The sequence below is a fragment of the Vombatus ursinus genome, unplaced genomic scaffold, assembly GCF_900497805.2.
Source record: "Vombatus ursinus unplaced genomic scaffold, bare-nosed wombat genome assembly UNPS02011916.1, whole genome shotgun sequence".
NCBI classification, from domain to species: domain Eukaryota; kingdom Metazoa; phylum Chordata; class Mammalia; order Diprotodontia; family Vombatidae; genus Vombatus; species Vombatus ursinus.
In genome coordinates, this window is record NW_020951694.1 from 1,592,626 (window position 1) to 1,620,610 (window position 27,985).

The following is a 27,985-nucleotide window of genomic DNA, read 5'->3' on the forward strand; positions in this document are numbered from 1 at the left end:
GGGGCGGAGCGGCCCCCCCAGCCCGGGCCGGGGTGGGGGGGGCCTCCCGACCCCCTGGGGGTCCACGGGGAGCCGGGACACCTGGAACCCCCAGAACCAGGTAACGGGGAGCTTAGCGGGAGCCTGGAGAGCGGGAAACCGTCTCCACGCAGGGGGGCGGGGCGGACCGCACTGCCGGATCCCGGGAAAGGAGCCGCGGGGCTCTGGGCACCTGTACCCCTCGGGAGGGTACAGGCAAGTACGGCAAGTGGCCGGGTCACGGTGCCGGTCTCCCGGGGTCCAGGGAGGCCGCACTAAGGAGAGGGCTGAGAAGTCGCTTAGTTCTCGGTGTTTGAGTGCGTGTCCCGGAGAGGGGGCGGGGCGCGGCCTCAGTGCGGTGGTTGGGGTCAAAGGGAAAAAGTGGACTGGTCAGGGTGTGTCGGTTGGAGTCTTTGGGGTCCGATCAGGCGGTGGTAGTGTCCCCCTCCCTCCTGTTCTAACCCATCTGCAACATCTCGGCCTTCTCGCCCCCGCCCCATGCCGGGGGTGGCACTTCCCCAGTTCAGCCACCAGGGGGCGAGGGCGGTGCGCGTTCCTGTTTCTGGGAGGCGGGGCTGGCTGGCGGCTGGAGCAGCAGCCGATTTCTCCCTGGGTTCTAAAAGTGTGGGCTCAAGGCGCTCGGGGGAAGGGACTTCACGTCAGTGCGAGCCCCTCCTGAACAGTAAAAAAGTGGGAGGGTGGAAGTGATGAAGCGAGTCAAAGGATCGTAACGCCGTCCTCCACTTGTAACAACCAGGAGCGCCGGGTGCCGGGGCTTGCGAAAGGCAGGCTGCTTGCTAGCAAACAAGAACAACTTCCGGTCAAGGGTGGCTTGTGGTGGAGGTGGTTTGGACGTAGGGGAGAAGGAGTAGAGGCCAGGTCCTTATAGAGAGAGCCGAAGGCATGGAAACTGGGAGAAACGAACGTACTCCTAAAGGCCTCACTCCCCATGTGTTTTGGCTAGGAGGAGTAAACTACCCCTTCTCGGGGGGGCGGGGCCACGGCGGGACTCCCGTCTCTGGATCGTGCCCACGTCTTCCTCCTCTTCCACTATGGCTTGCCTTGTTGCTAGAGTAACTGGAGGCAGAGTCGGGAGTCGGATTCTCGAACTGTCCCAGCCGCCCAATCCGGTTAAGGACATGCTGATGACGTCACCAGAAGACCGCCAATGGCTTGGAAGGGGGTTGCGGCCTGAGGATGGTGGGAGGGGGGGAAGAAGGGATGGGGTAGAGAAAGAGCTGAGGGGGCTGGGGATTAGAGGAAGCTCTGAGCAGCTGCTTCAGACCTGCACGTGCACTCCCACACGCTCACATCTTCTCCTCCCCCCATCCCCCCCGCACGCGTCTCGTTACCTTCTTGCGCCTGCGCGGCGAGTTGACCGATATCCAGGCCCTGCTATGTGTCTTTGCAAACCTTCCGGGGCTTTACTCCCGCTTCTTTCACGTTTCATGCCCCGCAATAACTGGGCTTCCTAGCAGACACTCCCTGGGGCTCCAGTTCGGAATGTCTACTGGAGACTTTGTTTGCAAGTCAGTAATCCCTACTCTGAAGTTTCGGGATTGGGAGAAAGAACAGGCTAGGCTACCTGGGTTCCCACCCCAGCTGGCACCCTCCGATCCCAGGTGGTACTGGGTGGAGCTGTGGTTTCCTGCTCCATCTGTTAAGTAAGGAGTCTTGCTGCTATTCCTTCCTCTGGGCCTCCAGAAGCCTTGGCTTCCTTCCCCGGGGGCGATTAGAATCTCCCTGGTTTTCACTGGCAGAATCTGGAGTGGGGATGAGGTCTGAGGGAAAGGAAGTTGGAAAGTAGGACATACAGATTGGAAGCTGTGAGCTAGATTTCCTGTAGCCCACTTGGAAGGCAAGAACCTGTAAGAATACTCAGTCCGGTCTGTCCACCCCCTCCCGCCATCGTCTCTGCCCTTTCCTACAATCTTACTCCTTTGTTTAAAGTCTTTAGTTTGCTTTTTTACCCATACTTTTTTTCAATATTTCAGTGTCCTTTTTTAATGCCTCTTCAAGTAGTTGGCTTTCTGAATCTGTGTCATTCTGTTTGTTTCCTGGTGTCTGTCCCTTTTCTTTTCTCTGCCTCTCTTGATTATATAACTCTCCCTCTTGCCTTATCCTGATTTCAACTCTGGAGACTCCGCCCTGGAATGGAGGAGGAGGGGGAGTGTTAGGATGCTGGGGACAGCCAGGACAGTGATGGGGCTGTGGAAATCCTTCAGTGGTGGGGAAGAGCCCCTATATGCACACTGCCAGACTGACCCCGACTTTTCGCTCCTCTAACCTCTTTATTTCCTGCCAGGGATAGATCTCCGAGGGATTAGGGAGAAAATTCAGCTTCTAAAGCGCGAAAACCAAGATCCTTCAGAGAAATAAGGGGAATTGAGGTTTAAGACCTAGGAATGAAGCCTGTTTGGACATGGCCCCCCTACTTGGCTTCCCAGAATTCCTAAGGCTATTTCTCCTGATGCTTGCTCACCCCCTTCTTCCCCCCTGTAGCTAGGGGTCAGAGGTTGGTGTCAGAGGTGGTAGAGATGACGTCATTAGTGCACGTGCCTGGGGGTGGTTGCTAGGCACTGTGGCCTCCTCCCCCACTCAGAGTCCAGTTGAGATCCGTTGTTACCTCTTTCCCTTCCCTACTCTAGTGTCCTGCAGGTGGGAAATCCTGGACTGGATTTTTTTGGGGGGGGGTGTAGGGTGTGGTGAGTAGCCCCAGACTTGGTTCATCCATATGGGATGTGAAATTCCACCCCACTTACCTAGACTCTTTCCTCCCACGAGTCTGCCATTCCCCTCCTCTTTCCCTTTTCTGTTGCCTCCTGAGGGAGCGACGTGGGAGACAGCATGAGTTGTGTATGGTGGTGGGATATTCATTACTCCTTAAAAAAAAAGATAATTGTGTGGGTTACATACTCCTCTACTTCCCCCGTCACTAACAACACCTCCCCCCCCCAAATTAAAGGCATGAGTTTTGAGTCTTATACATTATTCCTCCACCCACTCCCATAGACATTGTGGGGGGGAGGTGTTGTTAGTGACGGGGGAAGTAGAGGAGTATGTAACCCACACAATTATCTTTTTTTTTTAAGGAGTAATGAATATCCCACCACCATACACAACTCATGCTGTCTCCCACGTCGCTAACAACACCTCCCCCCCACAATGTCTATGGGAGTGGGTGGAGGAATAATGTATAAGACTCAAAACTCATGCCTTTAATTTGGGGGGGGGCGATCGGTTTACACATTTCACTTTCATGGGGAGAAGGACTGAGAGGACTTTGACAGCTGGAGGCTGCTGTTGGGCAGGTATTTGCATCCTGGGCTGAAAAGTGGGGGAGGGGCAGGTTTAAAATTGGCTCATGCCATTATTCTGGTGGACAGACCAGCTTCCCATTCCCCCGAAGCTTGGGAATTGGGGGGGCGGGGTGAGAGGAGGGAGGTGGAGAGCTTGTGTTAATTTGGTGGTGATGGTAAGCTTCAACAACTCTGGTCTCTTCATTTGATAGGAGGTTTGGTTATAGTCTTACTGCTCCCCCTTTTTAGGCTTTTGCCCTCTTGGGGAAGAAGCAACTCGGGCTATTTCACTAGAAAGGGAAGGCAATTGTATTGTAGCTTTCAGTTTTTCAGGGGATCTCTCGCCCATGTTGTTTTCTAGAGCCTTTTAATTCTGCAAGGGGACTTCCTTCCATATTTTTTCATTAGGGGGAGGGGGGACGGGGACTGAAGGGTGTATAAAAGGTTGGGGGGTGGATGGAGAGGGAACAGCTAAAGGGGCGTGGGGGGGGGCGGGTTGCTGAAGGAAGAGACCGGAAGGGAGGAGGAGGGAGCCTGGTGGGGAGGGAGGGAGAGGGGGGAGGAGGAGGAGGAGGAGGAGGAGGAGGAGGGAGGGAGGGAGGGAGGGGGTTGGGGAGAGCCTGCTACAGTTCTTTGTTTGACTCCGGGACTCAGGGACTGGGAGGAGGAGGGAGGGAGGCAGAGGCCGCAAGAGCCGGGGACAGGCCCAGGAGGCAGAGGAGGGATCGTCTCCCCCCGCCCCCCCAGTCCCCGCTTCCCCCCCCCTTCCGCTGCTCCCCCCTCCCTACCCGGACTCGGGGGCACCGCCGGGGGACAGACACCCAGCAGGTAACCCCCGGCCCGGCTCCCCCAACCACCACCTATGGTTCCTATCGGATTCTTGCTTTATTTCTCACTCTCTCCCCATTGACTCTTTTTCCCTCCCTCACCTTTTTCTGTCTCCCCCCCCCCCAGTCTCTCCTTTTATCTCTCCATTTTGCCCTGTCTTCCCCTTGTCTGCCTCTGGTGTCTCTGCCTCTCCGTGTAGACTCCCCCTTCTCCCCCCACCATTGATCTTCTTGTGCTTAAACCTCCCCCTCCCCCACTTCACCTCTACCCGACTCTCGCCCAGGTTCCCGGTCTCTTCTCCAGCTTCCTTCTACCAATATCTCCCTCCCTCTCGCGGTTCTGCCTCCTCCACCTCTGATGTTCCCCCAGGTGTCCATCTGTCCTTCCTGTGGAAGAAGACCTTAGCCGTTTCCTCATTTTCCCCAGTTCCCAGTCCCTCCAACCCTGAACCCCTTTCTCCTGGCAGCCACTGGGGGAGGGAACCGGAATTGGGGAGGGGGCATTTAGAGGGGGTGGATGGGGACTGTCTGTGGCTCTGGGGGCTGGTTCTCATAAAGTCATGTATGGGGGGGGACTCTGTTAACATGAGTGTGTATGGAGGTTGTTGCACTATGATGTCCTTTTAAATACACAGGGAAGAGGAATAGCCCCAAATGTCTAGGGTTAGAATGATAATTTAAAAGGGACATCAGTGTAGTTAGTGACTTCCACCTTTCATTGATTGAAGGGAACAGTGGTAGGATACAGTAATCATGGTCCTAAGGGAGTCAGTCTAGGGTTGAAGGGGGGTTATTTTGGGGGACCTGGTGAAAGCGGATTGGCTAGCAAGGTAGAGAAGAAGAATGCTTTGGTAGAAACAGGGGCCTGAGGAAGGGGGCCCCCCTGCAGCTCTGGCAGTCAGCCCAGTCTGGTGGGGGGGGTGGTAGTTTGGGATTTCTTCCTGTACTCCATATCCTAATCCTGTATTGTAGGACCCGTGGTGATGGTCACTGGAAACTTGAATGACAGAGAGCAGGAGTTTGAGGAAAAGAGCATAGAAAAAAGTAGAAGTCTGCTTCTGTCCTGGGGGCACTACCTAGGGAAGTTAAAGGAGCCCCTTGCCTTCCCCTTTTGTTGTTCTGGGGCTAGGCACTAGAGAGCCAGCCCCTCCCCTTGTCTCCCCCCCCCCCTTCCCCGCTACCCCCCCCCCCCAACCCAGCTGTTGGGCAGATGAATTACAGTCTCCAGCTCTGGGCCAGGGCTAATGAGGGATTAAGGTTGTGGTGCTAGAGTGGGGTAGAGGGTTGAGAGTGCCATGCTTGGCATGTGGAGACCTGGGTTTGAATCCTGCCTTCCAGCACTTGCTGTGTGATCATAGGCAAATCGCTTAACCTCTCAGTGCCTCATTTTTAAAAATGTGGATAGTCATATTTGCACTACCAACTTTATAGGATTGAGGAAAAGTCTTTTGCAAATTTTGTGAGTTATTAATATTTGCTGACCCTTTTCCTAGACCTTCACTTGAACTCTAACCTGACCCTCTTAGCTTTGCTCTCTTCCTTGCATCCTGTTTGCCCCTCTCAAGTGGCACTACCTACCTCCGAGTGGGGACCACCTGGACCCCTACAAACCCCCTTTATCAGCAAAAAAGTTTGCTGCCCTATCTCCCCAGCCTACTCATCATGTAGAGGACTTTTGGTGGGTTAGGAATAACAACTCCTTAGGAAGGAGTGTCATCAGCAGCCACTGTGGTTTACAACAGATTGCATCATGGAGACTGGGGGGCCAGAGGCCTGGGTCTCTGGAGAGAGGAGCAAGAATGGGCAGGACATAGGTTTCTAATAGGAGAAGTGTAGAGAACTGATCTTGTGAGACTTTGGGATGGTTATAGATCTGAATTCTTGAAGGAGTTGAGATGGGGCATGGCTTGAACATCATTCCTGGGAAGGGAATGAGTGCTGGAGGGATAGGACCCCTGATGGATGAGACACTTTGTAGAAGAGAGCCCTCTGTCCCCTTTCCTGTTCATTTATTAGAGGAAGGAAGTGATGGGGAAACAGTGTGTGACCTTGATGGGGAGTCCTTCACCCTTATTTTCCCCTCATAATTCTTGAGCAGGGGCCTATATAGGGCCAGAGGCCCCCTCCATATACCAGGCAGGAAGGGGAGTCCTTGGCTCCTCCCCTTCTGGTCCTGTTCAGCCTGTCCAGCCACCTCTGTTTTAGCTGGGACCTGCCTGGCCTTGGGGGAAGAAGAGGGGAGGGGAGGGGGCAGAGTCCAGAGGGTGGAGTTGGCCATCTGGTTGCTAGATAAGACTGGGTGGAGGCAGTAACTGGGGGAGGGGCAAAACCCCGGGACATCCCAGTTTAGGCTTCATGGAGTATGAAGTTAGGCTGATTAGAGGAGGGTAGAGCCCTGGGAAGAAGGGCTTGGGGATGGAATTGGACTTAGATTTCCTTTGAAACCAGGAGCTGTCTGAGGACCTTATAGTCAGGACCCGCTTGTCACATGCCCCTTACCCTGTCAGCCGCTGTTCTTACTTAGGGAGGGATGTCAGACTGGATAGCAGGCTGGTCCTAGGAAATGGGAAGAGGTCCCACCAACCTAGGGCAGACCTGGTGGGGGGAGGGGGTGTCTGAGCAGAGGAATGGCTTTTTCTAGTTGCCATGGAAACAGATTCTTCCTGTTCTTTCACCCCAGCCGGGTTCTGTGAGTGGTTGGGGAAAGTGGACAAAGGGAGGCTTTCTGGTTGGGACTTTCCATTCCTAACATCTTTTTCTCTTCTACAGGTTCCCCCCCCCCCCAAAAAAAAACAACCATGACAGCCCCATAGTGCCACCCATCTCTCTCCTGCCTGCTATATCCCATCTACAGGGGCACTGGTGCCAATGAGAGAGGTGTGCTGAGCTCCAGTTGGTAAGTCCTACCCCCATGGGTCTCTTCTTCATATACACATACATGCATACATCATACATAACAAGAATGGTTTGGTCTTTTTGGTTTATTGCTTCCCTGTATCCCCTCTTGTGAGGTTCACTTGATGTATATATATGTGTATACTTCCTAGCTTGCTTCCTGAGCTAATTCAGCCCACTTTCATAGACATTGGATAACCCCCTACATCTATTTCCCTTGAATGGTATGGCTTAATCTCCATTCTGCTAAAGCTGGCAAAATGGATGGTATATGGAAGAGATGGTGAAAGCTGAAGGTGCATGGGAGGGGAGTATATTAACCCTTTTGCTCTATAAAGTTGTTGGTGGATAACTTTGACTTTGGGTGAGGAGAGGACTGAATGGAGTTTGTAAAGAGGTAGATACATTACGATAGACAGGGAGGGGAGATAATAGGATTTTTGCCATGAACAACTTTACTGTTACTATGACAACTCCAGGAATACCTCCCTAGATTCTCATTTATCCTGTCTTTTCTTTTTTAAGAACTCCCTTCTCCACCCTACTCCTAGAACTTCCTTAGCTAAGGCTTCCCTTCCTTTCATTTAAGTTAAGATGATATACTATCACCATCTTCCTACTCTCTTAGCTCTCTCTGTCTTGAGGCTTTATTTTATTGTCCCTGCCTCTCTCTTCTCACTTATTACAATACTTAAAAACCAGCTCCTAGTCTCCTGTTTTTCCTCAGGAATAGGAAGGAGGGAAAGACAGCATATCTAGCTCTGTTCAATAACTGTACCAGCTTCATCTCCAAGGATACCCACTACCAAAGTTTCCCATCTCACACTCAAATTCTGCTTCTGATCCTTGAGACAACCACATTCCTGTTTAGAAGGAGTGAAGGAGAGCTGAGAGCTAGCATGAGGGGCAATGAAATTCAACCAGCATTTTTAAAGCACATACTATATGCCCTATAGATATTGTGGTAGCCCTGGGGATAAAGACAAGAATGAAAAGAGTATCTGCTTTTACAGAGCTTACATTCTACTGAAGCAGTAAGGTGGAGTGAAACATAGGGGACAGACAGATCCAGTGAATTATGTTCAGGAAGTTTAGAGGTTATCTAGGCTAACTCCCTCATTTTATATCAAGGAATCTCAGGCCCTGCCAAGTTAGTTGAGTGACTTGCCCAGGTTCACATCGGTAGTAAGGTTTTCAGATTCCAAAGCCACTCTTTCCATTGTACCATAGCAGCTTGAAGGAGATAGAGCTAACGTAGACTGGACTTTACTACTAAAGTAAATGGACTTACTTTTGGTCAGTGGATTGGGGCCTAAGCCAACTGAAGTCAGGGGTGGGAAAAGGGAGTAGAGGCTTGGGTTGAGTTTTAGAGATATTTGGTAGGGGTAAATAGACATCCTGAACTAAAATACAGTAAGGCAGCAAGCCTTCTATGATTCTGATAAGGTGTCATCATTAATATACAGGCTAGAAATGAGAATAGGCAGTCTATGTGTCAGATGTATACTTTGCCTTGCATACAAAGGTAAGTGTACTCCTACCACAAACTGACATGCAAATGGATGTGAGATGAGAGTACAACAAAATAGGTCAGGCATTTGCAGATTGAAGGAGAAAGTGAGAGAATACACAGAATAAGACAGGCAGAGACAATTCCACAAATAAGGGGGAAAGAGGGAGTGATGAATAGAAAACAAATGTGTTTAGGGAGTCTTGACTCCTAGCATAGCACCTGACATATGCAGGTGCGTATAGAAACAGAGACAGGCAGTGTTAGAAACATGGGCCAACACAGATACCAGTCAGATAGAGTCAGAGACATACTGTGCCACCCACAGCTTGCCTGGGCCAGCACTTGGTCACAGTTTTATACTCCAGATTCAGTCACTCAGGTTCCCCCTCCCCCTACATCATGCAGGGGTGGGGCAGACTGGAAAGGGAATCCTGGTGACCAGCCCTTTAAATAAATCCTAGTCTGGTTGGGTTGAGTCACAGAAGAGCCTCAAGGGGCCATTCCTATACACCCCCCCCAATCCAGTCTTCCTTCTCTCCCACCCCACCCCCCAGGCATAATGCTTAACCCCTGCCAACCCCTGCCATGCTTTAACATGGCAATGAGGGACAATGAGAAGCCGAGAAAGTATGAAAGCAAATCAAGTTGAATGGGGCAGGTGGCCTGGGATTGGGTACTTTGGTGAGTTTTTATACTTGCTTACATGTGTCTGTATATACTGTCCTATAAAACCTTGTCTTTATAGGGTTCTGTTTCTACTTGTCTGGGTACTGAATGAGTTTGTGTATGTAAGTGCTCTGGGTAATGAGTGTGTATGTGTTTACACCCTGTGGGGTTGAATTAGTCTTGTAGTGTTGGGGACTCTTTCTCAATCTGAATAAACAGAATGGTTGAGGTTATGTTGGCATGTCTGATATTGTCTCCATTCGGGGAAGGGGGAGTTAAAGTATTAAAGTCCAATGCCCGGATGGAGGGGTGGAGCCAGGCTAGGCTGGGAAAACCCGGATGAAGAGGGCAGGGCCTAACCTAGGAAAGAATTAACCCTTTGAGAGGTACCCCTTTGTGACTTTCTCTTGATTTGGTCTGGAGTCTCTGACTACTAGGGTGCCCAACAAAGAGATAAGTGCCTTTATCCCTGAAAGATATGCCTTATATTTTCTTACGATGTGCAGGTGACCATAGGTTTTAGATGACTATTAGTTATGTTAGGTCTTACCAAACTGAAATATATACCTGTTGGACCTTGGAGCCTATGGCCCAAGGAGCTACCTGGCTAGGTTCAGATAGTCATAACCCAGTTGGCTGCAGAATAAAATATTTTCTAGACACTCTAGAAGACCTAGTATTGACTTGTAGAGAGGGGCTGTAGCCTTCATCAAAGTCACAGTAGTAGTGGGGTTCTTCTCCCAAAATTCAATTCAGCAAGCATTTATTAAAAGACCTACTGTGTGTGCGCTAGGCAACACCAATACAAACAACAAAAAAGAAGTTTACATCCCCCTGGGAAAAAATATACTATTACAAAGTAATAGAGAGCAACTAGCAACTAAGGGCTTGGAACAGATATCAGGAAATGTCTTGTGTTAGAAGGAGATGGAACATGGGTCTATTTTTGAAGGAAGTTAGGGATTCTTCTAGGTAGAGGTTTGAAGGGAGTACATTTAAGACCCAGGAAATAGCTTTTGCTAACAGGCTAGGCCAGAGGATATATGGAAGGAAGTAATGAAATAAGAGTGGAAAATAATGGCTAGTAGCTATACTGGGGAGGCCTTTAAAGGCCAATGTGAGAATTTTGTATTTTATCTTAGCAAGAATATATTTGAATGGTAGAGTAATATGGTCAGATTTGTACTTTTAGAAGATTATTTGGGCACTGTGTTTAGATTACAGCTGAGACTGAAAGTAGGAAGGCCAATTAGAAGACTTTTGAAATAGTCTAGAAAAAGGTGTTGAGGACCTGAACTAAGATGGTGACTGAATGTAGAACTGAGGGAATGCATGTGAGATACATTGTGGAGGTAGCATCAAGAAGATGGGGTAACTGATTGATTATGGGGAGAAGGGCAAGACTCTAAGGTATACCGCATTTGTATAATAAAAAGTAGGGAAGACATTTCCTTGTCCCAAAGGAAAAAGTAGGGGTGAAAGTATATTGTTGAGGCACAATTGTATGCTTTTGTGAAGGAAATGGTTTGGGTGTATATATCAGCTAGCCTAGCAGGTGAGTGGGAGGGATTTTCTATGAGGGAGTAAGAGAAGGGGATTTTCCATGGTTCTAAGTTGTGAGAGAGTGTGTAGGCAGAGAGGTTGTGTCTGTCTCTGACTTTGTGTATGTGTGTCTGTGGGGAGGTGTGGGGGCTGAGTCAGTGGGAATGTGGGGGAGGCTTTCTTAGTGACTCAGACTCCCCCCACCCTAAGTTTGAATCAGACATAGCAGGGAGGGTATCTGAAGAGAGGAAGAAATGGAGAACAGGGCCCCTTAGTCCCAGTAAAAGAATAGGAGTCGAGGTGGGGGTAAAGAGGAGGAGCTGGAAGTCAGTGACCTGAGTCTATAGGGCTGAATCTTTGGGAGAAATAGCAGTGTGGGAGTATGAGAGAGATGACTGGTGAAACATGTTGCCTATTAGGGGAGAGCTGAGTCAGGCCTCAGTGGGAAAGGGGAAGTGACTGAGGAGAAGTGTCATCATCAGAAAAAGGGAAGCTACATTTCCTGGTAGCTAGCATAGCATTTCTAGGTCCCACTTCCCAGGCAGGGGCTCTGCTTCCCTTTTCCTGGTTCTCTTACTCTTGGGACTCCCCCAGTGGCTAGCTCAAGTGTATGTAGCAGATGGGAGAGAAAGTAGGAGAGAAAGTAACAGTTTCTGTTTATTCAAGGAAGGAGGAGCCTCAGAAAGAGTCTATAATACTTTGCATATGTTTAGTTAGCTCTTTAACATAAATCCTTTTGCATATATGGGTTGTAGTAGTAGTAGCTTACTTACATTTATATAATAGAAACTAGAGCTGGAAGGGAGCCTTAAGAGGCAGTCTAGTCTAATCCTTTCATTTAAGTTAAGGAAAGTGAGGTCTGTTAAGGTTTTCAAACATTATCACATTTGAGCCTCATGATCACTTTGGTAGGAAGGTATTATTATTCTCATTTTACAGATGAGGAAACTGGGGCTCAGTGAGGTTAAGGGATTTGCCCAGGGTCACACCATAAAAGGGACTCAAGAGGTGGGATTTGACCCTAAGTCTTTCTCACTCTATCCACTGGGCCAAGGCTGAGCGTCCTCTTAGATTTAGAAACTAAGATGTTGAGCATGGTCTCAGCCGATAAATAAAGGATATAGTCTCACTCTTCTAATTAAGTCTGCTCTTCCTTCAGGCTGTAGAGATGAAGGTTCTTGTGCTGTAGTGCAGAGTTAAAGAAGGCTCTTTTGCCTTCTCTGTGTGTGGGGAGGAGGAGGCTGAATTCACCAGAAGTCCCTGCTGGTCTCTGGACTGGGTTGGAAATTTCCCTGCTGTGCGGGCATATGCATAAAGATGAACTTTCCAGCCGCCCCCAGACCTTTGCCCTGAACTCTCCCACAGCTTCCTGCCCTGCAGTAACTAGCTCACTCTGCCCCTTTCCTTCCCTTCGGTGACTCCTGCCTTTGAAGGAGGTGATGAGACAAGACCGGAAAGGTCTGGAGGCGGGGAGCCTGGACGGGTGGACGGTCATCCCTCTCTGCCCCCCCTCCCCAGCCGAGTGGTTGTTGCTTGGGAGACCCAAGTGAGACTGCTCCGATTTAAAGGAGAAAGTAAAATAAGCCCTCGGCTTCTTTAAGGAAGTGGGCGGGTATGAGTGAGAGGAGGAGGATGATGTCACCGAGTACCGGCCCACCCTCTGCACCCCCCCTTTTTTCTCCCCCCCCCCCCCCCCCCCCCGCGCAAGTCCCCCCGCCCCGGGCACCCCCCGAAACCCCCCCCCCCCTCGTGTTGGGGGGTGGGGGCCACGTGGGCCGTGGGGAGCGCGTGGACCTTACTGAGGAAGGGCACAGAGGATATTCGAGCTGTGAAAGAGGGGCCACGCGGGACCTGGGTGCGTGACTGTACTAGGATGGGATTAGAAAGAAGATTTGGAAGATAGGGGTAAGATCTGTGCTCATTAAGAGGGAATACGGGACAGAAAAGAAAAGATTTAGGAAGTCGGGTCAGTTAAGGGATTATTGCAAAGGAGTCAGGAGGTTAGAGACTAGAAGAGTTTATAAATAGGCTGTGGGAATTGGAATGGGACAGACAGTTTCTGGGATTGGGGAGAAATTTAGAGAATGATAATCAAATGTCTGTGATGTTGCTCGGTCAGACAATGGGAAGGAAAAGGCTAAGGTGTTAGTTGTCAGTGGGCAGAGGATTAGAGTTATCTCAAGAGGAGTGGATTTTTGGGTGCTTGGAAAGCTCTGTTTTAGGGCTGCTTTTGAAATGGGTCTGAAGGCTTAGGAGAGCAGTTATTAAGGTGAGAACATCTGGGAACCAGAGTTTGAATTATAGTTGTGTACAGTCTTTGAAAGTTTGGGGCCCAGGCTGTTGCTACTCTGGGAGTGATGCTGGGGGCAGGTTGTTTTTGTTGGAGGTTGAGTTACATACTGAGTGTTTTTTGGTTTCTGTCTGGTAGCCGGCTGCTGTCGGTTGGTGGGGGGGGGGGGCGCGGGGGGGCAAAGGGGGAGCGGCTCGTGCTACCAATGCCATTGGTCTCAAGGTCTGCTCCGCTGTGTTGATGTGTTTGTGCTTCTCTTTTCTGAGGATCTAATTGGTTTGCCCCGATCTCTTTGCCTGATCTGTTCTAGTGTATCCGCGTGTCTGAGTAAGAGTACAAGGGGTCATAAAGGAATCGCGGGGAGTTCAGGACGAGGATAGAGACACTTGTGATTGTTGAATGGTAGGGACCCTTTCGTGGGAGAAACGGGGTCATGTAGGGGTCACCATACACCCCCCCCAGCTAAGCTTGTCCGACCAGCTTCCCTGTTCTTCTCCCTCACCCCCCCTTTCTTCTTTGACCCAAGCCCCATTGGCTGCAGTGTGTGCCCCCTACCAAGCTAACCGCTTTTCATTGGTCCCTGGCAGGCTGTTACTGAGGCAGACAGACAACCAAGGCGATGATTGGCTCTCAGGGGAGGGAGTGCGCCCCGTGATTGGATAGATTCCTGGAGTCAGAGAACTCTGTAAGTAGGGAGGCGGAGGAAGGGAGGGAGGAGGGAGGGACTTAGGGCAGCAGTCAGGTTTTGCTGTCCCTGCTCCCTGATATGAGCTCTTCTTCTTCTTTCTCTTCCCTTTTCCCCTCCTCTCTTTCTTCCCCTTTCTTTCTTTCTTTTTCCCGACCTTTTTCTACAGAGTTACCTGGGACAAACCCCGAGAACAGACGGAGGGCTCTGGTTGCAGAGGCAGAAGCTAGAACACTGCCTCTGAGGAGCTTCAGCTGGCTGGCAAGGGTGGGGGGCCAGCCTGATCTGAGGGGCTCCCGGGGCCACCACTGACCTGGTGAGTGAGTGCTAAGAAGGTTGAGTTTGGGTGTTTATGGGGTGTTCCTAGACCTCCAGAGAATATGTGTAGTTTTAGATAGAAATCTATTCCCTTCCCCCCTAGGCTGGATGCATCGGGCAGTGGACCCTCCGGGGGCCCGAGCTGCACGGGAACCCTTCACCCTTGGGGGCCTGAGCTGTACTGGGACCTGGAGTTCTTGTCCTCCTCACCCTCCTCCCCGGGCATGGCTGCCAGGGGGCAGGTGAGAGAAGCTTGAGACCACCTCCTTCTCATACCTTATTCAGTTTCCCCTATCCTGGACTTGTTGTCTTTCTTCCCTCTTTCATTCTCTTTTTGTCATAGCTCTTTGCCTCATTTCTTCCAATCCTGAACCTGTGGTTTAGTTACCAACCTTTTCTTTCTATCTTTATTTGACTGGAGTCCTTTTCCTCGTTAATTTTTTTTCTGTCCTTGATAAGCTTCAGTTGTTACTTGACCTCTTTTTTTCTCTCCCAAACAAGGGACACCCCAGCCACCCCACCCCTCAACCTTTGACTTATGTGACCCCACCAGGTGTTCTGCCAGCATTGGGCAGCCCCAACTCCCAGCTCACCTGCCCCCGGCCCATGGCAGTAGTATTGGGTACCCCAGCAAGTCCTACTACCCCCCTGGGTAAGTGTAGAAAGGAGTAAATTTTGGAGAGTGAAGCCTATTCTTTGGAAGGAGGTGGAGGGTTGGAATGTGAGCTAGTGTGTCAGTTCCTAGAAGGAGGGTGAGGTGGAAAGTGTTAGGGAAAGAAACTTAATGCTTATTAATTTAAAATAATTTGGAAGAAAAAGGGGGGGAGCTGGAAGGGGAGAGATGAGATCAATCAATGTTTGGATTCTGGAAGGGAGAGGAAGTTGCTGGATAAGAAAAAGAGAAACTTGGATTTAGAGAGGATTGAAGTTTGGAGGGGAGAAAAGTGACTGTTGAACATAATTGGACTTAGCCTGGGTTTACAGTGACATTTATATTCTCTTCATCACTCAAGGACTCCCAATCCTCGACCCCTGCATGGGAAGCTGGAATCCCTACATGGTTGGGTTCAGGCCTTGCTTCGAGACCCGGCCCAGCCAGGGCTGTGGGAACAATTGGGGCAGCTTTATGAATCGGAACAAGATGGCGAGGAGGCCATGCGGTGTTATCACAGTGCAGCCCGATATGGGGGTGGCTATGCGGAGCTAGGCCTCCGTATTGGCCGGCTTCAGCAGGTGAGGGTTTTGTGGAGCCTAGGAGATGATGGCTGAGGGTAAGAATAGGGATACAGAGATGATGTTGGGTTCAAGGAGGGACAGCTGAATTTTGCACTTTGTCCATTTCGGAAGCAAGGAATGGGATTGTATTGGGAAAGTTTTTCTTCATTTCTTGAGAGGTCTGGGTTGCCTGCTTTTGGGACGAAGAAGTGGACAGGAGAGGAGAAGAGTTAGCACAGAATTCACAAAGAGGTGTGGAGATGTGTTGTGAAGGGAAGGGCTTGAGTTTATGGTTCTGCCTTCTTGGTCTCCTCCCATTGTCTGGTTTCCTCTTGTGATTAGGCCCAGATCTGGAACTTTCACACAGGCTCTTCTCAGCATCGGGCCAAGGTTCTGCCACCCCTTGAACAAGTGTGGAACCTTCTACACCTTGAGGTAGGAGAAAGAGAACAGCTTGTTTAGGTAATGGATGGGATCTGGATGAATGTGGAGTGGAGGTAAGCAAAACAGACCTGTTGTACAGTGTTGTGGGTGAAAGATCTCTTCCCTTCTCCTAGCACAAGCGAAGCTATGGGACAAAACGTGGGGGTCCCCCAGTGAAACGAGCAGCAGAAACTCCTGTGGTACAGCCTGTGCCCCCAGTAGCTCCTCCTGGCCCTGCTGATGAGAGCCTTAGCCCTGGAGGCAAACGTAGGAGGGGTTGTGGCCCTGATCAGGTATTGGCACTTTAGTATTCAGACTACAGGAACATAGTCCAGAGCACTACAGGGCCTTAGGGGAAAGCCTCTGGGCTGTGCCCTTAAATCTCCTGATTTCCTTCTATTCTCTCCAGACTGGTCCTCCTCCAGGGTTACCACCACTGCCTCCTCCACTGCCAGGCCTAGCTACAAGTTCCCCCTTCCAGCTATCCAAGCCAGGGCTATGGAGCCCACTGCATGGAGAGGCCTGGGGCACTGAGTGCAAGGGCTCTGCCCCTCCAGAACGTCAGGTAATCAATCTGTTCACCTTCCTGATCCACACCTACTCTCAGTAGTTGCAGAGTTCTGTCAGACTCCGGTCTTGGGGGCTCTACTCTATATAGTCTTTCACTTTCAGTTCAGTTCAGTCTGAATTTTATGAATTTTAGCATTTCACTGTTTTTGGATATCCTGTGAGTTTCTGTATTTCTAAGACTCCATTTACCTAACTATAGGTCTCTGACAGTACATGATGATCTTCTCTGTTCCTTTTCATGCTCATTGACTCCAGTCATGACCCTATTCCTGCCTAAGTTGTGTCTCCTCACAAGTTGTGCTTTTTTACTTTCAACAGGAGCAGCGGCACTCGGTTCCCCTTCCATTTCCATACCCAACCCCTTCCTATGCTTCGCATCCCCCTGGCCACCGGTCAGTCCCTACGGCCCCTCTGGGCCCCCATCCCCCAGGAGCAGAGAGCCATGGCTGCCCACCTGTCCCCCACTCCCCTGGAAGTGACCTTAGAGAGAGCAGAGTTCAGAGGTCGCGGATGGACTCCAGCGTTTCACCAGCAGCAACCACCGCCTGCGTGCCTTATGCCCCTTCCCGGCCCCCTGGCGTCCCCGGCACCACTACCACCAGCAGCAGCAGCACCGGCCTCCGGGGCACAGAACAGAGCCCAGGCCTTGTGAGTGACACAAGAGAAGGGAAATGGAATCTGGGGGAAGAGTAAAACTCTGAATGAATGTAAAGAAAATAGAAAAAGAGGATAAAGCATTTTCATATCTAGGAAGCTGGTGATGTAAGAGCTGAAAAGACAGAAAGTGAGGGAGATGCTCAGAGCAGGGAGATCAGACAGGAGAGGGAGTAGAGCCCTTTGGGAGTCTCTGAGAGCCAGGAGCTGGTTCTCATCCTCCTCCCATTCTCTTTCTGCAGGGCTCTGACTGTTATCAAACTCCAGGGCTAGAGGCCACTTCCCACCAGAGCCGCCTGGGGCCATCGGCACATAGCAGTCGGAAATCTTTCCCCCCTGCCCCCACCGCCGCTGCCCCACCCTTGCCTCTCCCACCGGGCCCCCCCCCTCCTGCCCGGCCCCACCACCACCCCACCACCCTGCCCCCGTCTTCTCCACCCAGCACCCCCATCCTCGTGGCTGGAGGGCCCTGCCTGCCAAGCAGGCAGAGGGGCTGGAGCTATGGGTCGGGAAGAAGGGGATCCTTTGGAGGAGCTCCTCTTTGGAGCCAAGGGCCCTTGCCCCACTCCACCTCCCCTACCTCCTCCTCCACTACCACTCCCCCTCCCCCACCACGAGGGCTTCTTGGGGACTCTGTCACCCCATTTCCCCGTGGGCACTCAGGATTCGCACACCAACCCTACCACCCCCACTACCATCACCACCAGCAACAGCAACAGCAGCCAAGTGGGGCCTGTGCCCTTCCCCCCCCCCCCATTCCTTTCCCGGGGCCTAGATACCCATCCCCCAAGCCCTTCCCTGAGCCCTCCAGCCCCTCCTGTCACTCCCTTACCGCTCCCAATTCCCCAAGCTACCACCCCACCCTGCCACCAAAATACCTCAGGAAGCTTCAGGCGCCCGGAGAGCCCCCGGCCCAGGGTCTCCTTCCCAAAGACCACAGAGGTGGGGCGGGGGCCACCTCCTGGGCCCTTGAGCAATGCCCAGCAGCCCCAACCCCCTGGAGGTGGTGGGGAGCTTCCCAGCCAGGGCCCTCGACTGTTTGACTTTCCTTCAACACCCCTGGAGGACCAATTTGAGGAGCCAGCGGAGTTTAAGATCCTGCCTGATGGGCTAGCCAACATCATGAAGATGCTAGATGAATCTATCCAAAAGGAGGAGGAGCAACAGCAGCGGCGAGAGGCCAGTGGGGGGGGCTCCACCGCCCCTGAAGGAGCCCTTTGCCCCAGTGCAGCCCTCTTTCCCCCACAAGGAAGAGAAGACGCCACCACCAGCGTTGCCCCCCCCCTCCACCGCTAGCAAAATTCCCCCCGCCCCTTCAGCCGCTGCCGCCACCTCCACCACCACCACCATCAACACAAGCCAGTCCAGCCACTTTGCTAAAATCTCTGGCCAATGTGCTGGATGGGCAGAAATACTCTTATCAGGGGTCTGGGGCAGGGGTTGCCCAGGCTGTGCCCTCTCCCTCTCAGTATTCTCCCCCACCCCAATCAGGTGCTATCCCTACCCCACCTGCAACGGCAGCCACGAACCTCCTGTGCCCCCTGCAGCTGCAGGTCTCTTCATCATCTCAATTTTCTACCTCAAGCGGGCCCTGGGCCCAGGAGCAAGGAGGGGGTGAGGAGCCATCCGGGCCTCCCCCAGCCCAGTCACTTCCACCACCACCACGGCTAGGGGTTGTACTCCCCCCACCCCGCTCTGAGTCAGAGGTACTAGAAGAGATCAGTCGGGCTTGTGAGACACTGGTGGAAAGGGTGGGCAGGGGCTCAGGGGAGCCAGTGGAAAGTGGAGGGGAGCGACCTCCTCTACCACGGCCCAAGGAAGAAAGTGGTGCTGGGCCTGGGAGTGGCAAGAGGAAGGAGAAGGAACACCGGCGGCACCGGCGAGCGTGTAAGGATGGTGGACGTCGGCATCGGGACGGTAAGGCACACAAGGAGAAGAACCGACAGGTGCTAGGAAACCTGGACCTGCAAAGCAAGGAAATCCAAGGGCGGGAGAAAGCCAAACCTGAGGCTGGTGGGGCTGCCAAAGTCAAGCTGCCTACTTCTGTGCTGCCTGCTACAACTGCTCCTCCTCCGCTCCATCCCTCGCCTGCCCCTGCACCAGCACCAGCTGCGGGGGGTGAGACACGGCATAAAGGCCGGGAAGAGACTCCAGGCCTACCCAGTGTGAGTCCAGCCGACATGCTGAAGCTCCGGTCCTTGAGTGAGGGACCCCCCAAGGAACTAAAGATTCGGCTTATCAAGGTGGAGAGTGGTGACAAGGAGACATTCATGGCCTCTGAGGTGGAAGAACGGCGGCTGAGTATGGCTGACCTTACCATTGGGCACTGTGCTGCCGATGTGGTACGGGCCAGCAAGTAAGTCACTCCCTGGCCCCATCTTTCAGAGAAGGAGCAGAGTAACCTCTTGTGTTGCTGATTTGCTCTGGGGGAGTAAGGGGACAGGTTTTCCTTGCATTAAGATACCAGGATTAGGTTTCAGGAAAAGGGTTCTCTGCCTTTCTGGGAAAGGATAAGCCATTGCAGTGTCGAAGGAACAAAAGGGATCGCTAGTGGCCTATTTAGGCTATGCCAGGTACATAGATCTCCCTCAGTCACGTGAAACAGGCAAGCTCTATCCAGCTCACTCATGTTTGTACCAACTCTGATGCTTTAGAGACAACTTCACATCCCTAAAATGACGCATTGACAAATCAGGATGTTATGAAATGATGCACGGAAGTAGTCCCCTAGATGTATAGATTTGCAAACCAACATGAAATCGCAATAACTTACATTAAAGAACTTGCTTGTTTTACAACAGACCTCTGAGGGAGATAGCTCATGTATTATTGCCTCATTATACATATGGGGAAACAAAGGCTCAGGTGACTTGCACATTATCACAGTGACAAGGTTTCAGAGCTGGACTCCAGGGGAGGTTCCCTAGCTTTATCATACTGTGGTATTAATTGGTTTTGGTGTATAATAGATCCATTTATGATATCATGGTCAGCATGTAAATGAGATTTTGGTCTCTCCTTCAATAGCTACATCAGGAGGAGTTCCGTCGGACAGATGCTTCTGTTATTGTGGGTTCACCCCTTTACCATACCAGTTTTTTGCTTGTCTTTACACAGGAATGCAAAGGTGAAGGGGAAGTTTCGAGAGTCCTACCTATCACCTACCCAGTCTGTAAAGCCTCAGATCAACTCTGAAGAGAAGCTGCCGAGGGAAAAACTCAACCCCCCCCACACCCAGCATCTACGTATGTTTCCGTCTTTCCCTGTGCCTGTGAAAGTGTCTGTGGAGTGAAAGGGTGGAGAGGGGCCTGCCCTTAGGATTGCTGTTAGATCTAAAGAGATGACTCTTAATTCCAGGCATTACTGGGATCCGTAGTGCTTCACTTTCTCTCTTGTTGAAGAGAACCAAAATGGGAACCCTGTGGGTTACCTTTCAGAGGGTGATGGAAGGGAAGGTGGGAGCCTTCGCTGGGCTTCAATATTGTGAATGGGAAGTTTGCCTGGGTAGGGTGGGGGTGTATAGAGTTTAAACTTAAGGGTTCCCTGTTTGGTGCTTCCTGTTAACAGTGATACTGTATTGATTCTCTACTCGTTTACTCCCTTTCCTGTCTTCAGTTGGAGAGCAAACGGGACGCCTTCTCCCCAGTGCTGCTTCAGTTCTGCACAGATCCTAGGAATCCCATCACAGTGATCCGGGGCCTGGCTGGCTCTCTTCGGCTCAGTGAGTCCTTGTAGGAGCTAGGCTAGGCCAAGGAGAGGGGGAGAAAAACAGAGTCTTAGGGATTTTTGAAAAAGTTGGGGAAAGCTAATGGCCATCTTACCCTCTAGGATGTGTACATCTGAGCTGAGCTTGCTGGTGCCTTAGTTGGGGGATATTTAGTGTGGGTGAGCTTGCCCAAACTGTGATTGTTGGGGGAGATGGCACTTATTTTGCACAGCTAGGACTTTTTTTGCATGGGTGTGGTTATGCATTCCATTCAATTGGCAATCAGGTTTTTTTGTCATCTCTGTCTGTCCAAGTAGCTTAAAATAGTGGAAAAAGCAATCTCTCTGTCTCTGCAGGCAACTTAGTTTTCCTTAATGATCAGATGTGAGTTGAGTAGAGATTGTGGAAGTTCTCCAAAGGGTACAAAAACATTTTGGATGTATTCCCCACCAAATTTTTCACCAGGACTTTTCACAAGAACTGTAGTCTGATCTGAGTTTTATCTTTCACTTCTCTACTCATTGAGAAACACTGTGGTATAGTAGAGAGCTAAGCCAGCTTTGGAATCAGGAAGACCTGGGTTTAAATGTTGCCTCTTGACAGTATAATGCTTGTGTGACCCTGGGCAATCACTTAATGTCTTAGTGCTCCATATAATTTTCTTAGGTGGTAAGTTGAAACATCCTCCATGAAATCAGAAGATCAGACCAAAAAACAAAACCACACTGCTTATATGGATTATTACATCTTGGGCAGGGAATGGGGGTGGGGAGGGATTTCGAGTCACTGAAAATCAGTTCTGCTTTTTGCCTTTCTTAGAGGTCCTTGGGTCTGTCCCTTTTCATTTGGGAGAGTCCATAGGTGTGTGCTGCTCCTACCACCTCATCATCTTGGTTTCCTCCGTATTCCTTCCCAATGCAGATTTGGGCCTGTTTTCCACAAAGACCCTAGTGGAGGCAAGTGGTGAACATGCTGTGGAGGTAAGGACCCAGGTGCAGCAGCCATCAGATGAGAACTGGGACCTCTCAGGCACACGACAGATCTGGCCCTGTGAAAGTAGTCGTTCTCACACTACAATCGCCAAGTATGCACAGTACCAAGCCTCCTCCTTCCAGGAGTCATTACAGGTAAGAGATACCTGGAGGGAGGAGGAGAGATATGGGGGAGGGGCTGAGGAGAATAAAGAGGTGGGTCCTAAAGAGGGTGGGAGGAGAGGAAGCCTGAAGTGTAAGATAAAAGAAGAACTAAGTTTTGGGCTTGGTAGCTGGGAGTGAACATTGAATTGAGGGATCAGGAACAAGTTGGAGGCTGGGATTTAGGGAGTGCCTGATCTGAGCTTGATTCCCATCCTTGGGGGGTGGGGAGCAGGAGGAAAAAGAGAGTGAAGACGAGACGGAGGAGCCGGACAGCACCACTGAGACACCCCCCAGGTACTGAGCTTCTTTATTAATCTTGGACAAAAAAAATCCGGCTATGTTTTTTTGCTTTGTTTTGTTTTGTTAGGCAATCTGGGTTAAGTGACTTGCCTAAGGTCACACAGCTAGTAAGTGTCAAGTGTTTGGTCTGAGGCCGGATTTGAACTCAGGTCCTCCTGACTTCAGGGCCGGTGCTCTATCCACTGCGTCACCTAGCTGCTCCTATCTGGTTATATTTAAGTACTTTTATGTGGATTATCTCAGTTGATCCTTACAATTGCTCTTTAAGATAGGGCTCACTTTTTTTTCCTCCCTCTTTCCTCCCCTGTCCTTCACACTAATCAGTATTTACCCCCCTTTCTTCCCACCTCCTTTGCATTAGCAACAACCCGGATCAAAAAACTCATCACATCATCAAATTTGGCACCAACATTGATCTGTCGGATGCTAAGCGGTGAGTAGGAATGTGGTTGGAGAGTGGTGCTGATAGGTTTCAAAGACAGGTTAGAAATATCCTTGTCTTTACCATAATACCTGTAACGGACCAAAGAGTTTGCATTGGGAGGAAGGTAATTTTAAAAAAAACTAAATACTGTTAGAAGCCATGACTGTTAGAGTCCTTGAGATGTTACTCTTTCTGTATCCTCACTTTCTCAGACCTTGGGCAGTGCAGTGGGTTGGGGTCAGTGTCACCATGGACCTTTAACTTTCCCATCTGAGAATATCATTTAGTGGGCTAGGAACCTCTGGATCTCCCTCCTTCCCTTTCTCCTCTTTCTCTCCCTCCACTCTTTCTCTGTCGTCTTCTTTTCCTCCCTCTCCCTTTCTTGTAAAGCTTTAAACTGCACTAAGACATTTGGGACATGCTCATATAGGTAGAGCAATATGCTCCCCAAAACTGACCATCCAGAGTTTAGATGAGTCTTGTTCCTCATGAAACTCACAGTGCAATAGGATTATAAGACAAAAGTAGATAACTATAATATGCAGTATTCTGTGCTAAATCAGTATTCGAGGGTTATAAGACAAAAATATTATGAAGGTTAAGAGTAGATGTGGAGGCACCTAAGCACTAAGTCTTTTGTAGTCTGACACTGTTGACCCAGCATTACAAAGAATTCTTTCTGGGCCTTATCTAGGGTCTCTTCCTCTTGTGTGACCTTAGGTGGAAGCCCCAGTTGCAAGAGCTGCTAAAGCTGCCTGCCTTCATGCGGGTCACATCAACAGGAAATATGCTGAGCCATGTGGGCCATACAATCCTGGGCATGAACACAGTCCAGTTGTACATGAAGGTTCCGGGCAGTCGAACACCAGGTAACCTGGTCTGGGGAAGTCAGTAGGAGGACCAGAGTCCTTGTTTGCTGTGGGGTTGGCTAACCTAAGATCTTCTAACGATTTGTAGAAGAAAAGTGAAGGGCCCAGAGAGCCTGTCTAGTCCGTTTGTGGACAAAAATGCCTCTTCTGACATAGTATCTAGCTTTTACTGCAAGAAGATCTCCAGTTAAGGGAAAACATTTCTTTCCATGGCTGCCAGTTTCCTTTTAGGATAGCTGTAATTATTAGAAGCTTTGTCTGAAGTGATCCTACAGTTGCCTTTGAAATGTCCTCATATTGCTTGTTACAGTTTCTTGGGCCAAGCAAATTAAGTTTAATACCTTTTCCCCGTGGTAGCACTTTAGAGACCTGAAGATAGCTATCATGACCCCCTACATCTGACATTCCCATTTCCTTCACTTTGGCCTCACGTAGCATGAACTTTCAGGCTTGTCAATATTCTTCTCAAAACGTGACGCCCCTAAGTGAAGGCAGTCTCCAGACGTGGTCAGCATGGGTCCTTTGTCTGGCATGCCATTTCGTGTTGCTCATTGGTATTGTGCTTGTGGTCAACTGGAGGCTGGTGTCAGCCTGTCTTGGAGAGAGGTCTAGACACAGGATGACCTCTGTTCAAGTCTTGCCTCAGGTACTTGGGACCCTGGGCATGTCACTGAACTTTTTGTGACCTTGGTTTCCTCCTATAAAATGAGGGGACTGAATTCAGTGAATTTGGGAGGTCCATTCCAGCTCTAAATTTTGATTTGATGAACTAAAATCCCCAGATGTTTTTCAGATAATTTGTCATCTAGCCATGGATTCCCTATCTTGTGCTTATGAAATCAATTTTTTTTTACTCAAGTGTCAGACTTTTACATGTTTCCATATTGAATTAAATCTTAGAGTCATATCATTGTTTTAGCCTGTTAATAGATATTTTTGGATCCTTACTCTTACCATCCAGAATATTAACAACTCCTCTTAGTTTTGTGGCATATGAATTTGATAAACAATTGCTTTATTCAGGTGGGGGGACCCTGGGAAAGACAGTGATGAGAAAGGCACCCCTCCCCCAACCCCTCAGGGTGAGGAATGACATCATTGAGGCCATCATGCAGTTGTTGGGAGCTATAGCCTGCGCTAGAAGCAATGCTGGGAGGGTCACTGAAGAGATGAAACTCCAGGAGTAGACCAGGTCTGTGCAAAAATTAAGAGTTTTGAGGAGCCTGCATGACCTGGGGGAAATCATTGAACCTTCCAGGGCTGCTGTCTCTGTAAAATGAGGAGTTTGTATGAAGTGTTTTCCAAGGCCCTTTCCAGCTCTAAATCTGAGAATTTTGTAGCCTCTTGACTTAGTATCCTTAATGATCAAGTAGAAATAATGAGCCTTCCTCCTGTGAGGGGTGAAGGAGGCTGTACCATTGCCCTGGCTCACAGCCAGCAGGGTGATTGTTGTCCTCTGCTGCCCCCTAAAGGCCACCAGGAAAACAACAATTTCTGCTCTGTCAACATCAACATTGGTCCTGGAGACTGTGAATGGTTTGCAGTTCATGAGCACTACTGGGAGACCATCAGTGCCTTCTGTGACAGGTGCAGTATAGGGCCAGAGAGCCTACCTCTTTTCCCTTCTTCCTCCCCTGGCCTTCCATCCATCTTTCCCTCAGCTTTCCCTGCCCTACCGTTCCCAGCAATGGGATGGACCTCTTTTCCTCCAACAGTCTGTGTTCTCCTGCAGGCATGGGGTGGACTACCTGACAGGCTCATGGTGGCCAATCCTGGATGACCTCTATGCCTCCAACATCCCTGTGTACCGTTTTGTTCAGCGGCCTGGGGACCTGGTATGGATTAATGCTGGCACTGTGCACTGGGTGCAGGCCACAGGCTGGTGCAACAACATTGCTTGGAACGTGGGGCCTCTCACAGGTGAGAGCTGGGGGGCCAGGGAGCTGAAGAACTGGAGTTCTAGTGGGCCTGGCTCCCTGGGTCACCCCCTTCCCCTTCTCCTAGCCTATCAGTACCAGCTGGCTTTGGAGCGCTATGAATGGAATGAGGTGAAGAATGTCAAATCCATTGTGCCCATGATCCATGTGTCCTGGAACGTTGCCCGAACCGTCAAAGTCAGTGATCCCGACCTGTTCAAGATGATCAAGTGAGGAGGGTACAGATTTGCTGTGATGGGGGTGTGGTGCTTGGCTGTACCTTATTTGTCGGACCATCAAACAGATTGCATTCTCTCTGTGTACCAGGATGCTCAGGGGCATACATGGGTAAATCAAATACTGCTGCTGTGCTCAGGTAGTTAGTTGACCTTCTGTGTGGTATACGTTATCAAAGAGGCCCAGGCCATAGTAACATGGAGAGTTCTAAAGAGAGCAACTGGAATACATCAGAGAAGGAAGATTTCATGTAGTAGTTTGCACTGGAGTTGGGCTTTGAAGGAGAAGAAGGACTTGTTTCTATGCCTCTTGTCACCCTACCCCTAGATTCTGTCTGCTGCAGTCCATGAAGCATTGCCAGGTGCAGCGGGAGAGCCTGGTGAGGGCTGGAAAGAAGATTGCTTACCAGGGCCGAGTCAAGGATGAGCCTGCCTATTATTGCAACGAGTGTGATGTGAGTAGATCTTCCTCCCCCTCCTCCTTCCCCTCCCTCCCATCTCCCTTAACTTCTTCGTGGCTACTGTCATTCACTTCTCCATGCACACACAGGTGGAGGTGTTCAACATCCTGTTTGTGACAAGTGAGAATGGGAGCCGAAACACATACCTGGTGCACTGTGAGAGCTGTGCTCGGAGACGCAGCGGAGGCCTACAAGGGGTCGTAGTGCTAGAGCAGTACAGGACAGAGGAGCTGGCCCAGGCCTATGACGCCTTCACCCTGGTGGGTACCTGGGGCTGGAGCCTCCCAAACAATCTCCTGCCCTTTCCTTACTAACAGCTGCCTCATCTTTGTTTCACTACAGGCTGGATCCAGCAACTCCCGATGAGGCAGGACACCCCTTCCTAGGGCTGAGAAAATGTCACAGCCCAGTTTCTGCCATCACAGCACAGCCCACACCCCACACCCTGGGGGTTGGGGTAGGGGCCTTCCCAGGGAGAGGGAGGAGCCAGAGCCTGGAGAGGGAGGGGGCAGGGCTGAACCCCTCTCCCACAGGCAGCTCCCCCTCCCTTACTTAATTTATTCAGAAAAGGTTTGGGGGGGGGTCTTTTTTGTTTTTGTTTTGTTTTTGTTAAAAAAATGAGGGAAAAAAGAATTCTAAAAAAAAAGATAGGGGTGGGGGCCAGAGGATCCTCCTCACCAGCCCCACCCCTCCATCCAGCCTTGGCCAGACCCCTGCTTTCCCCCACCAACATTGGCCTTTGTAGTAACAGATAAAAGGAGTGCTGGGGTTCTGGGGAGGATGATGATGGAGGGGTCAGATACGGGTTCCAATTCCCTCACTCCTGTCGTGGTCCTCTGGGGTGGGGGTGGGGGATGTGCAGGGCAGAGCGGGTGAGGTTTTTAACAAGACTCTTTGTATGGGCTTTATCCCCATCCCACATCTTCTAGGATTTCCCTTTTGTACTTTGGTTGCTCCCTGTGACCCACCCTAACCATGCGTGTCTGTCTCTTCTATTTGTTCACTTGGTTATGATTTATATTTTCTATTTTCATTTTTAATTTATAACAGTCCTGCTCTCTATTTATTCAGTTTTGGGGAAACAGGATCTTCCCCTTATCCCCTTTATTACCACCTTCAGTGCCATCCTCCCTCTTCCTGGGCAGTGGGTTTTAGTAGACTGCTCTCTGCCCCACTCTTCCTCTGTGTTCCCATCTCCCTGTGTCCATTTCTGGCCCCCCCCCCCCCCAGCCCCATGTCCAGCTGTTCCACTGTGTCTCTTTTCCCAATGCTCCATCTTCCCTAGGCTCTGGCCTTATTATCATGGTGCTCAAACCCCATCCTCCTCCCCCACCAATCCCAGATTCCTGCACTTTCTTGGGCCAGGCCCTTTCCCCCCCCCCCATCCCCCTTCCCTCCCTGGACCTTCAAGAGGGCAAGTGAGTGGCTCCTGTACTGAAGGAGTAGGTGTGGAAACAGAAATTTGCTATTGTACATGTAATGAACAAGAATGGAGGAAAAGGAAGACCTCTGGGCCATGCCCCCTCTGGCACCAGTTTTTAAAACATGGACTTTAAAATGAAACAGCCTGGGGGAGTGAGGGTGATGATCTCTGTGCGATTGTCTATCTGGAATTTTGTTTTAGTTTTGTTGGCTGTTTCTTTTTTTCTCCTCTGGCTGAGGGGGGCCCTCCCACCCCTCCTTGCCCCCCCCCTCACTGCACTGCTGCTCTGCCCCAGGGCAGAGGCCTCTATTCCCCACCCCCTACTTTTCGGTGAATTTGTGTGAAAATATTAATATTAAAAATAAATGCAGAAAAAACCGTTTTGATAATGGGATTGTGTTAGTGTACAATCTAAGTGGGCGGGTGGGATGGGGTGGGGGTGGGGTCTAGTCTAATCTTGTGGTGTAGTGGATGGGAGGGGCATGGCAGGAACAGATGGGTGGGGGGGAGGAAATCTGGATGGAGTAGGGGGAATGGAGTTGAGCAGATAGCCCCTACACATACATCTTCCAGAAACATTTGTGGAATGTCCAGGGCTC

General features: G+C 50.5%; 1 protein-coding gene across 1 annotated transcript; it reads left to right on the forward strand.

Moving 5' to 3' along the window:
- Positions 1-12: 12 nt before the first annotated feature.
- KDM6B (lysine demethylase 6B) lies at positions 13-27,775 on the forward strand. Its single transcript, XM_027857042.1, is given in 29 exon segments — positions 13-100; positions 6,914-7,040; positions 13,361-13,452; positions 13,638-13,735; positions 13,905-14,051; positions 14,130-14,295; positions 14,607-14,705; positions 15,067-15,286; positions 15,611-15,703; positions 15,826-15,984; positions 16,101-16,256; positions 16,580-16,909; positions 17,158-17,307; positions 17,309-18,091; positions 18,093-18,191; positions 18,193-19,271; positions 20,033-20,138; positions 20,140-20,160; positions 20,531-20,636; positions 21,543-21,748; positions 21,990-22,051; positions 22,419-22,490; positions 23,202-23,350; positions 24,823-24,937; positions 25,083-25,270; positions 25,355-25,496; positions 25,831-25,957; positions 26,053-26,223; positions 26,306-27,775. Coding segments are annotated over 24 exon segments (4,791 nt in total). The 5' UTR covers positions 13-100; positions 6,914-7,040; positions 13,361-13,452; positions 13,638-13,735; positions 13,905-14,051; positions 14,130-14,161; the 3' UTR covers positions 26,330-27,775.
- Positions 27,776-27,985: the final 210 nt, after the last annotated feature.